At 39.8% G+C, this 12,967-nt stretch overlaps 1 protein-coding gene across 2 annotated transcripts in view; it reads right to left on the bottom strand.

Annotated features, from left to right (window-relative positions):
- LOC125310412 overlaps positions 1-12,967 on the bottom strand; it is a 35,278-nt gene that overhangs the window by 16,069 nt on the left and 6,242 nt on the right. For both annotated transcript variants that reach the window (XM_048267794.1, XM_048267804.1), the window contains 3 exons: positions 12,875-12,920; positions 8,595-8,858; positions 8,165-8,425 (listed from right to left, as the gene is read on the bottom strand). In XM_048267794.1, the coding sequence (XP_048123751.1) occupies positions 8,165-8,425; positions 8,595-8,858; positions 12,875-12,920 (571 nt within the window). The remainder of the gene's footprint in view (positions 1-8,164; positions 8,426-8,594; positions 8,859-12,874; positions 12,921-12,967) is intronic.

Raw genomic sequence — 12,967 nt, 5'->3', positions numbered from 1 at the left:
CAGAAAGTTTCGGGACACTCCACTGACCACTCACGCTCATTTACGGATCTCTAAACCCAGCCGTCTAGCGCCACCAACGGGTCAAAATTTGGCCTAAAATTGAACCGCTGGGTCTAAAGTAATGAAATTTGGCGCACTGATTCAGGTCCGTCCTATGATCACTCTCACCAATTTACAGAACTCTATACCCAACACTCTAGCGCCACCAATGGGTCGAACCTGGATCACATTCACGCATGTGACCATTGAACGGTTCATCAGATTTTTAATAATCAGACACCTTTGGAATCCCTGGACCGACCTGAGTTCAATGACCCTATTACGTCACTTTCCGCCATATTGGACCTCCGCCATATTGGATTTAGTCTAAAATCTACGAAAAGTTTCAGCGGTCAGAAATTTCATCCGATTTTCACGGAACTTGGTGGAGATAATCTTCTGCATAACATAACAACTTAACTTAACATAACAAAACTCGATACCATTAGTCAGGACACTGTCCCAATCACTCACAGCAATTTTTATGCACATACATTGAACACTCTAGCGCCACCACCAGTTCAATGCTGGACATGCGTTCATCTTGGCGTGAACCTTGACTTTTGTCTGATTTTCTGGTGGGTAAGCGTCTGAATCCTTGGACCATCCCAAGTTCATCGACTCCTATCCCGTCACTTTCCGCCATATTGGATTTAGTCCAACCTCTACGAAAAGTTTCAGCGGTTACAAATTTCATCCGATTTTTCACGGACCTTGGAGTAGATGATCTTCTGCCTGAGCCACACAAACGATACTTGCCAGATTTTTCAATTTCAATTTTGTTTGCCCGTGACAGCCAATCAAATACGGCGACAAAGCCGCCAAACAGGAAGTGGACTAACATCTCCGTGACGCTTTGAGTTAACATAACAAAACTCGGTAACATTAGCCAGGACACTGTCCCAATCACTCTTAACATAACAAAACTCGGTAACATTAGCCAGGACACTGTCCCAATCACTCACAGCAATTTGTATGCATATACATTGAACGCTATAGCGCCACCACCTGTTCAATGCTGCACATGCGTTCATGCGCGTGATCCTTGACTCTTTTGTCTGATTTTCACAATTGAGGTAGCGTCTGAATCCTTGGACCATCCTGAGTTCATCGACCCCTATCCCGTCACTTTTCGCCATATTGGATCTCCGCCATATTGGATTTAATACAAACTCTATGAAAAGTTTCAGCGGTTACAAATTTCATACGATTTCCAAGGAGCTTGGCGGAGATGATCTTCTGACCGAGCTGCACAAACGATACTTGTAAGACTTTTTAATTTCAGGTTTATTTGCCCGTGACAGCCAATCACACATGGCTATGATGCCGCCTAAGAGGAAGTGGACTAACATCTCGGCTACGCTTTAATGTATGAAGTCCAAACATGGTACAGGGACTTGGTATCTGATTGTGAGGACGCACTAGGAAATTGGCATCATTTGGCCTCTATAGGGGGCGCTGCAATACAGGAAGTGAGCTTGTATCTCAGAAACGCTTTGATGTATGAAGTCCAAACTTGGTATAGAGACTTGGTACCTGATTGTGGGGACGCATTAGGAAATTGGCATTATTTGGCCTCTACAGGGGGCGCTGCAATACAGGAAGTGAGCTTGTATCTCAGCAACGCTTTGATGTATGAAGTCCAAACTTGGTACAGGGAGTTGGTATCTGATTGTGATGACGCAATAGGAAATTGGCATCATTTGGCCTCTATATGGGGCGCTGCAATACAGGAAGTGAGCTTTTATCTCAGCAACGCTTTGATGTATGAAGTCCAAACTTAATACAGAGACAAAGTAGCTGATTGTGAAGATATGCAAGGAAAGTGGTCTCATTTGGCCTCTAGGGGTGCTGTAATAGACAAATTGAGCTCACATCTCAGCAACTCTTTGGTGTATGAAGTCCGGGGACATGGTAGCTGATTGTGAGAATGCACAAGGACATTGGTGTAATTTGCGGCTCTAGGGACACTATAACAAAGTAAACTAGAAATGCAATTCCAAGGAATTACCAGTGCATGAAAATGCTAAAGTTGTGATGTAAAATTTCATGTATAGTTAAAACAGATAATACAGAGGTGGTTACTATGGTGATGCTAGGATAGACATGGTGGTTGCATAGCTTAATAAAAGTTGATAGTTTAAAAGTAGACTGTTTAAAAGCTGAATGTAGATAGTTTACAAGTTGTTGATAGACAGCTAATTTAATAGATAGTTTAATGATAGTTTAAAAGTAGACCGTTTAAAAGTTGAAGGTAAATAGTTTAAAAGTTGTTGACAGACTGGAAGTTTAATGAATGTTGATATTCAAATAGTTTACTGGCTGTGTATAGGTAGATATTTGATGATAACTGAAAGTTGGAATGGCTCTAATGTTTGCTAGTAGTTATGCTAAGATTTTTAACTATGCTAACCATGCTACTTAGCTAATGTTTTATAGCATTGCTAGCAATGCTAACCTGCTAACCATGCTACTTAGCTAACGTTTTCTAGCAGTTTAATGAATGTTGATATTCAAATAGTTTAATGGCTGTGTATGGGTAGATATTTGACGATAACTGAAAGTTGGAATGGCTCTAATGTTTGCTAGCAGTTATGCTAAGATTTTTAATTCTGCTAACCATGCTACTTAGCTAATGTTTTATAGCAGTGCTAGCAATGCTAACATGCTAACCATGCTACTTAGCTAACGTTTTCTAGCAGTTTTGCTAAACATGCTAACTATGTTAGCAGTGTTAACTATGCTAACCATGCTTGTGGAAAACTCCCTGCCGGAGTCAGCGTCTTGACGCCAGAGACGTCAGCGGTGACGTACCACGCACTTGCGTGCATGTACGAATTTTGAATTTGTGTGCTTGGCTGGCAGACACTTTCCGCGTTGCTCCAGCATCTTGCTAAAATGTTATTCTCTTTGTGTGTACGTGTGCGTTGATGACAATGTAAGTGTGCATCATTTATGTCTGTATTTATGTTGTAATTATCCTCGTTGTGTTATCTACATGCTGGTTAGTCCGGTAACCGTGTAACTTTGGTTTTACCGTGAGCTCTAGTTCATTTCAATGGGGAAACGCCTGTTTCTTAAATGGCTTGCTGAATGCTAATTTCTAGGGTTAAAGTTACATGAATGGTCGGGTTTGTGAGTGCTTTGATAGTATTTTCGACCTGTGGTGTTATTTCCACTGTTTTGTGAATGTTTGAGGCATTATTTTAGCTTCCAAATGTTGTATTGGTCGTGCTTATGGTGCCATGTGTCGTTCACGTGAACAGTCGTCTTTCTAGACCTTCTGGCGGCAACAGGCCTACTGCTTTGCCATTTGATCACCAAGTGTACTGCACTTGAATTTATGCCTCTTTGCACTAACTTTGTTTCCTCATCACATTGATGTTACTTAGGTGCAATTATATATTATGTATATATTGTTAATGTAACTTAATGTGTACATTTCATCCTACTGCACTTAATTACTTGAGGTCTGTATATAAATGTACATAAGTTTATCTAGTGTATTACTTGTATTGTACAGATTCCTCCTAATTGTATTGCAACTGTTCATACTGTACATTTTAGTATAATGTATCACTCAGTTTATACAGTATTCTAATTACCCTTTCTGTATATTCTTAATCTACAGAAAACCACACACACACACACACACACACACACAGACACATTGTGTATTTTATACAACCATACTTTGAATGTATATCCAACAGTTCAATGAAGAACCATTTTGATGCCTAGAATCAATAAATCTCTTAATATCACGTAAGTCGCAGCTGTTCTCTAACAGGAGCACATAGTCAGTGAGGGGGCGACTAGCCATCAACGTACACGTCCGTCACAATGCTACTTAGCTAACTTAACTAACATTTTCTAGCAGTTTTGCTAAACATGTTAACTATGTTAGCAATGCTAACATGCTAACTATGTTAACCATGTGACTTAGCTAACCTAGCTAATCATTTTTAGCAGTTTTGCTAAAAATGTTAACAATGCTAACATGCTATCTAGCTACAGTAGGTAGGAGTCATAGTTGATGAAAAGTGTTGACGTAGTTGATGACAAGTTAAAAGTTGTTGATAGACAGCTAGTGAATGTATATAGTTTAAAAGTTTAAAAGTTGAATGTAGATAGTTTAAAAGTTGTTGATAGACAGCTAGTTTAATAGATAGATAGTTTAATGATAGTTTAAAAGTAGACCGTTTAAAAGTTGAATGTAAAAAGTTCAGTAGTTTAATGGGTTACATTGTTTAACAGTGGATTATTGTAGTGAGGACTTTTATTTTGAAACAGTTTTGGGCAGAGGAAACAGTTGAATAGGATGTGTAGTCTTAATTGACCCAGATTGTATGCTTAAAGCCTGATGCTGCAGGTGGCCTGAACACCTGCCATAGGATTCTAATTGCTTAACGGCCGTATTATGAGGTCTGTCGGCAATGTTAAGTCTATGGGGATTTTTTAAAAAGTTTTTCTTTAATAGTTTAAAAAGTATTAAAGTTTCAAAGTTGAAAAGACATAGCAGCTTGGTCCGTTTGAAGACCTACGTTACAAGGTTTGAACGAAGTTTCTAAGTTAAACTGTTCAAGAGAAATTGCGTACGGAAAAAGTGGTAAGCGGAATAATAATAAGAAGTTGTTGTTGATGTTGTTGCCTTGGAAGAACAGTACAGTGCAATGATTGCAGTTCATTGCAATCCAAATATGGACACTTCCTTTGTATCCACAACCAATCGCGAAAGTTCAAAGGCGAGTCTAGGCTGAGAACGGAATCTGATTGGCTGTGTTCCAAGGCTGTTCTCAAATTGAGTTTTTGTCATTTTCCAGTATATCTACATCTCAGCCTATGTAGCACCTATATACACGATTTTTTAAGGCTATGGACAGTATATTTTGATTTCCTAGGTAATAAAAGCAGATGTCCTGAAATCCCTCTGTAATTTTATTTTCATCTTGTGTGTAAACAAAATGAAAAAATAATTTTGTACCTGGCTTTATCATATGCTCAGATCTATCTACTGAAAATATATGCAAAATCATGCATATTTAATGAGATAATGCCTAATTTGCATAATTAAACGAATTTCAAAAACTTGTAATACATTTTTATTTCATACTTGTGTAATTAATCAACTGAGTCAACAGTATGTATGAAAATTTTCAAAAAATGATTTTGGTGGGCTTAATGGGTATGTTTACTAAAGTAAATGCAGCTCAATCAGTGTTTTTTGTTTGTTTTTAGAGAAATATTTCAGAATGTGTTTAGAGTACGGCTACTCTCCTTCCGCATTCATTGACTGTGGTTTGCGCTGCATTCATTAACCAACTTGTTAGGAGAGTAGGCTACTCTCCTCTCGTGTTTATTGACAAGTGGTTTGCATTGCATTCGTTTATCGACTTAAGCCTTTCCTTCAAGTTGCCTGCGACAGGAAGACAGCTAAGGTAGCCTAAAAACACACCATTCATAAAATAACATTTTTATAACCTTTCGAAATACTTAAAACGTCTACAATTCTTTGATTTGTCTGAAGACAACCTCACCTCACTATCACAGAAGTGTAATTATATTTTGAGCATTGTCAGTGGTGCAAAATAGTTTGTGTATGCTTGCTTCGCTTTCACTATAAGACAATTTGGTGTTAATGCAAACAACGTTCTAGCTAAAAACTCCACCAATTCATGTAATTATACAGTTTGAACATGTTAGCTTCTGAAAATAGACCCTAAGTAAGGTCTAAGTTGACCCTAAGTTGTTTTTGCTCCGGAACATTCCTTTAATACAACCCTCAGAAACGCGTAGCCTGAAAAAGTGCATACTCCAGTGACAGAATGCATGCAAGAGTTGTTTACATAAGAAATGCCCAGATTTTGGAGTAACTCCTCCCAAAGTGCGTAACTGCCTCCATGGTGCATAAATGACAGAGTTAAAGCAGCACTAAAGTTAGAAAGTTGCTAGGTCTATAATTGCTTTTAGAAGGCCACTCAGACAATGGCAGGAGTACCGTTCGTCATGTTATTCTTGAATTTCCCCTGGGGATCAATAAAGTATCTATCTATCTATCTATCTATCTATCTATCTATCTGTTATGAGGTTATGTGCCTTCAAAATGATTTTGGAAACATTATGTTAAGCAGGGTATCTGCACATTTTCCAAGTGCAAATTTAAAGACTTTTAAGACCTTTCAAGACATCTAAATGAAACAATTAAGACTATACCACGGCAAAAAGATACATACGACAACTTAAAACTGTTTTATGCAATATTTTTTTTTCTACTAATTTTAACCCCCACCCCATTTTGGATGTCTACAGAAGTTACCAAATATATTTTGGTGAAAGAAAAATAACTGTGTGAGAATTACTTTCACAGCCACACAGCCTCGCACTTCTGGAAACTGGTGGTGTAGGCTACCTGCGGACATTGTGAAGCTATGGCCCCCGAAGAGGAGTGCCTGTGTTGCATGTGGGACCTGATGCGTCGCGACACCCAAGAGACGCAGTGTTTTGAGTCTGAAGATTTCCCCTCATTGATAAACAGAGCTGTAGTTGAAACTTTTTTCCATGTCCCGAAAAAGAAATTGGAGGCGGCGATCCATGCCAGAGGGACCAGATGGACATCCACTAAGTAACTAAAGTTATGTTACATCGGAGCTATTATTTCTGATACGCCTATATTGAGCAAATTATGTTTGATTTTAGTTCACATCACCTGCCTGTATATGTGAACCAGACGTGAATGGTAATGTTTTTCTTTTTAATAAACTGCCTGTACACTTACAAAGTTCTCAATGCTTCTGTTTACATGTAGAGACCCTCATTATGCTACTGTGTACTGTGGTGCTATTTTGAGCCTTGTTAGTGGTATAGAAATAGCGATTTATTTTTACTGTACGTGTGCCCCGAAGGCTAGCGTTAAACGCTAATTAGCGGTTTGCAATAAAACTGGTCACATTCGACTAGCATGAAAATAAATCCCAGCTAACGGTCGGTACACATGTGTTATTAAACCCAGGTTCATTTTGCGCCGGAATTGTCCTTTAAACACGCACGTATTATGAACCCACGTTTTTTTTTTAGGTAGCCAGTCTCCGACATTCAAAAAATATGCGGTTATATTTCACAACTTTTGCGAAGTAGGTTAGGCCTACTGGGAAACGCTGGCAAGAAAGCTGCTGACAGATATTACAGGTATTATAACTTAAACTTAGATAGATATAACTTAGACTTAGAAGATATTTTCTTCCCTAGACTAGGCCAGCAACACACACTGGAAAGATCAACTTAACATGTACAGTATTTCCTCCTGACTGCGAAAACTTTTGCCTTCTTTTTATGTCAGTCCGTGGTTCCTTCATAAATTGTGCAGCAAATTATCAGACGAGTGACAAAAACAACTGCGCATAATTTGACCAGAAGTCTTCATGTCCATAGTTTGTGAAACGATGTTGCGTCCAAGCAAAGATTCTAGATGCCCAGCGCAACTCCAAAAAGGAGGACAAATGAGCGTCCAGCTTGAGGCTGCGCCAGACGCTGGACAGGGCTTTTAAGATCCATATGTCCGGCCTAAATTCGAACGTATGGCCAACCTATCGCTAACTGGCTTACCAACTCTTTCTTCCGCTCACGTAGGCTACCTGCGTATCTCTCAGGCCTCTGCACGAAAACGTCAGGCATATTTGTTCATAGCCTACTGTATTATTACCGTTTTCACACCTTTAACCACACCCATGAAAAACATCTTCAAACTGCAACCACTACACTTCCTCTCGTAGCCTCATAATCACTTATATAATTGCTTTTTAAATACACGAAACCTGATGGAGACATTTCACTCGCTCTCTTGCACTCGCTCACTTGCTGGCGGTCCCATACGCAAATTTAATATCTCCCTTTCGAAAATTCAAGACATCCCAGACAATTTAAGACTTTTTTAGGCCTTAAAAAACGAAAATTGTATTTAAGACTTTTTAAGGATCCGCGGGAACCCTGTTTAAGGTAAAGAACTCTTAAGGGTGCCTTTAAGTCAGGGGCAGAATGCGCCCAGGCTGAAAAGTGTTGCACATGGAAGAATTTGCCCCAAAGAACATTAATATTTGAAGTTATAAAAACTCAAACTGGTCTTCCTTACCTATGGTGATGATCTTACAGATGGGCTTGCTCTGACCCCCCTTTTTCTGGACAGTAATAGCACTGATGGAATATTCTCTCTCTTTATCTAATCCAGAAAAGGAGCACTGAAGAGATTTGGTGGAAACAGTCTTCAGACATTCTCCATCACTGCTGAGGGTCAGCAGGTATGACACCTCATCAACTCCCCTTGGTTTGCTCCAACTCACTGATACTAATGTTGGATCAACCTCCAATGACACATTTTCAGGAGCCGGGGTATCTGAAATATAAAAGAAATAATATAACTGATGCAACAGTATGTTACCATTTTCTTAGAACAGATACACCTACTTCAGTACACCTTAAGTTAACTATACATGAGAGGCTAATAGGGTCATACCGTCATATCCTATCTAATCATCTACATAGTACAAGGTATGAAACTATACCTGTGCGTACAGTTGTAGAGACACATGTACTCTGGCTGCCATCACCGTAGATAATGGCAACAGTAAATGTGTACTCCTCTCCTGGGGTGAGATTCTGAATGTCAACTTGCTGGCCTGGCACAGTGAGAGTTCCATGGTCTGTCTCACTTCTCCATGTCACTCTAAAGCTGTGAGGTTCAGTTAGTCCATCAGGAGCTCCCCAGGTCAGACACACAGAGTCTGTGTTCACAGAAATTAACTGAATTGGTTTGGGATCAAGAAGATCTGGAGGAATAAAAAACAAGAACCAATCAATTCCATTTTTGGTTTTACCATTGTAGATACAGTTGTATGAGTTACATCAGGTCAAACTATAGTTTCTCTAGAATGGTGTAGCTCTCTCTTGCTAATGTCAAAGCACCATGCTAATACAGCTAGCTAAACAATGACAGTGGTGGGCAGAGGCGCACCAGAGAATGTCTAATAAGGGGAGAACCTTCACTCTCGGAACTCTTCCGGTGTGGTACTGCATCTAGGGGCGCTTGCGGGCGAGTCCACAATGAATGGAGGTCTATGGAGCTGTACCCCTCAAAATCCACTTTTCTCGGGATATAATTTTTTTTCAAGCAACTTGAATATTGTATTCGAAAGGGGAGACAAAGACAATACACTTGGTTGAGTATTATATTTTTTAAAGTCACTTAATTGTTCTAAAAAGCCTTTCAAACGTGTCAATGACGTCATTCATTAGCATGATCATAGCATAGCATAGCATCAATGCTAGCGTGTTATGGGCAACAACGACCCAACCGGTAAGAAAACGAAAGGACATGACTCCCGGATTATTTCACTTTTGATTGATAATCCATATCCATTTTGCGAAAAATAAAATAAAATCTGAGGGTTTCAGTTGTTAAATAGGTGAAAACAATAAATGTAGCCATGTAGCTCCATAGGACCCCATGTATTTTGGACTCGCCCGCGATCGCCATCTAGGTGAACTCTGGTGAACTGCAGCCAAATTCGGTTTGTATGGGATTAATAGAGAGTGGGGAGGCTCTCCGTAGACGGGCTCTGGGCGCACCTTGTCAACAGGCAAACCAAGCAACTGCTTGGAGTCCCGAGCCGCTAGGGGGCCCCCGACCTGGTTTTAGCGCGTTTGCCGGTGGGACAAGTGAGATTTTCGTTCATAGAGATTGAATGATGTATTTTGCGTGCTCCTGTCCTGTTGTTTTACAAACAGTACATCTGTACATATGTAGGCCCTATATGGCCTTATAAACAGCGGATCTGTGTTCAAAAGAGTTCAAAGAATCTGCACATATTTTGGCTACTGTGGTAAACGACAATCGAGGGTGCAGTGATGACGGATCAACATCAGAGTTTGGTATTTAGCCTAGGCTACTCAATGAAGTTATAGTAGGCTAATGTTAATAATTGAACATGGTTTGCTACATCTACGACAGTAAACGTCAGCTAGCTAGCGACAGTTACAACTAGTTAAGCAAGGAGATGGTTAACGTTTCTATGTTTGTATTAGGGCTGTCTGCCATAACATGTTAATCACGATGCAGTAAGGACCAAGCATACGCGTTATTTTTTTTTAGAACCCGATTGACGCAAAGTGCGTCATAAAACACACCCCTTCTTCTTTGTTACATTGCTCCGGAACTGTTCATTGCAGCGAGATTAAACATTTATTGCGTGACAGAGCAGAAGTGGGGCTTTCCAACGAGACTATGCACTTGTCTGTACAATGAAGTATGAAAAAAGAAATCATGAAATGAAATCAAATTGCATCATATTTACAGTCTACTTCTCTGCGCTCACCTGCGCACCCTTTACTCTCGTTTGAATTACTCGCGAACCCGTGATGGCATAGATATGGCAAGCACATCAAATGAAAGAGGAGACACAGGGCTATCCATTGGTATCATTTATATCGATCCTTCTGGCTTATAAAAACAGACAAAGTGACTGCAAAATAATAACGTCATGTACACAAACCAACGTTGCGCACCCATTACTCTCGAATTACTCGCGGACCGGATCGGATGAAAGAGGAGACACAGAGCTATCATTTGATACCAAGTACATCCTTCTGGGTTATAAAACAGACGAAGTGACAGCAAAATAATAACTTCATATAGTTGGACTTAGCCCACGTTTTGTCTGTTTTTGTGGCAAATGTTTATAACGCTATGGTGTGTTTGTTTCTCTATGGCAAAGCATGTTCATAATCCGGTTTTGAGATCCTAGCAAATTCCTGCATGGCATCCAATTCAAGGCTCACATTGCATCCCAATTTGTTCAACAAAGAAACCCCTTTTTTGCCTCTACTTTGTTCATGGCAATGCAGTAAAAAGTTCATGCAGAGTGCATACACATAGGCTCTCACAGGCTAACAGCAAACTCGGGTCAAGTCAGGTCAGATCAGTTGTGTCACAGATATGGAGTGCAGAAAGGTAATTTTTCATCACTAAATAAAAAAAAATGCAATTTATTTCTGTAAGGCGCACACCACATTTTATCTGTAAATTGCTAAGCCCCAGAGAATCCCTCCACCATGGCAATGATATTGCCAGATTCAGGAGAGTCTGCTCTACACACACATGAAAGGCAAGTCGAGCTGCCAGCTTGCAGTGGTGAGATACATGTCAAAATATAAGAATTTTTATAATATGCTTTTTGTATTTTTATTATTTAACATAATAACCTAATGGTGGTATAACATAATGGTGATAACACTGGTCAGTAGGGCCCCCTTGGAATTTTTGCTTGGGGCCCCCACAGACTCTAGAATCGCCTCTGGTGGTGGGGTAGGTTGTAACACATTTTTTGAATATGTTACAACCTGTGGAATGGGGCTAGTAGACCCATTTAATGTCTGTTTAATTTCATCTTTGTGTGTGTGACTGTTCAGCCCTCTCTCTCTTTCCATGAGAGACACAAATACATACACACACAAAAGTATAAACGTTGTGGTTTTTATATTTAGTTTAAAACGATGATCTCCATTCTCTATGTGAAGAACGGATTGTATGGTATACAATATGTTGGTGAATCTATTTTCACACCCTGTGTACCCTGTTTATGCAAAAAATCAGTATATCAAATGGAATTCCATTGTTTTTCTGCATTTTTTTTACCTGTTACAATCTACCCCAATAGGTGTTGGGTCATTCCACGTCAGTTCAACCAGGGCCCACGCACTTAGGTCTCAAAAAATTCTGAAAAAATTACCAGGTATACCTATGTTACCCAGGAGACACACTGTAAAATTACTCTTATGTAAGATCAATACTTTCCAAGATAAAGCCAGTTTTACAGGGGGAGGGGGGTGTCGATTTTGTTCGGCCTCTTTTTTTTGTCAAAGTTCAAAAGCCCACAGCGCAAGAACTAAACCATGTAGGAGGCTAAAATTTTGCATGCTGGTACATAAATAGGAATAGTATGTAGCAAAATCATCACGTTTGGTCTGGATAATCCTGCATGGTCATAGCTGTCCCTCAAAGTTGATACAAATTTTATTGGAGTTTTTGGCTGGGCTCTGTTTAAGCCTTCAGAAGACATATTTGTACTCAACATAGGCTCTTGATTTATTTTCCTTACTGAGATAAGTAGAAACACTCTCACAAAAAGCAATGAACAGAAAACAAATCCCTTCAGGGCCTGAACAACAGACCTCACAAGTCTGAAAAATCATTTTGGTTATCATTTTCAGAGCACCCAAACACCTTGTGGGAATATACAAAGATTTTTTAAATATGTTTTTCTTTATTCTCCATGATCCCTTCTTTTTGAAAACACCAATTTGACTTGTGACTTAGTGGCTGGAAATATCGGCCTGACCCGGCCCGCGGGTCAAGTTCAAGGTCAAGTAGGCTAATGATTAAAAAATATATTTAAAAAATGCTTGATCAAGGACCCGGCCCGGCCCGAGGATAGTGGCTGGAAATATCGGCCTGACCCGGCACACGGGTCAAGTTTGTCTGAGCCTAACTTGTATAACTTTGTACACACTTGTTACTTAGGCCTACTTTGTTAAATATATAATATTTCTGACTATGGCATAGCTTTAGCTCCCCACCCAAGTAGGCTAATGATTAAAAAATATATTAAAAAATGCTTGATCAAGGACCCGGCCCGGCCCGAGGATAGTGGCTGGAAATATCGGCCTGACCCGGCCCGCGGGTCAAGTTCAGGCTCAGCCAGAGTATCTAAACTCTAATGTAAAGTGAATGGGATGCGTCTCCAGCACTGCAACGCACGCAACTGTGTGTAGAAGCCGTTACACTTACTTTTCTGAGCAGTCAGTTCACATTCCTTCATCTGAAGACTCTGTTCCTAAAAGCAAATTACATAAAGCAAGATTTTACTGTCAATATCACATT

Source organism: Alosa alosa, chromosome 2 (assembly GCF_017589495.1).
Source record: "Alosa alosa isolate M-15738 ecotype Scorff River chromosome 2, AALO_Geno_1.1, whole genome shotgun sequence".
NCBI classification, from domain to species: Eukaryota; Metazoa; Chordata; class Actinopteri; order Clupeiformes; family Clupeidae; genus Alosa; species Alosa alosa.
Note: the sequence above shows the minus strand (reverse complement) of the source record. Positions and strands in the feature narration are given on the sequence as shown.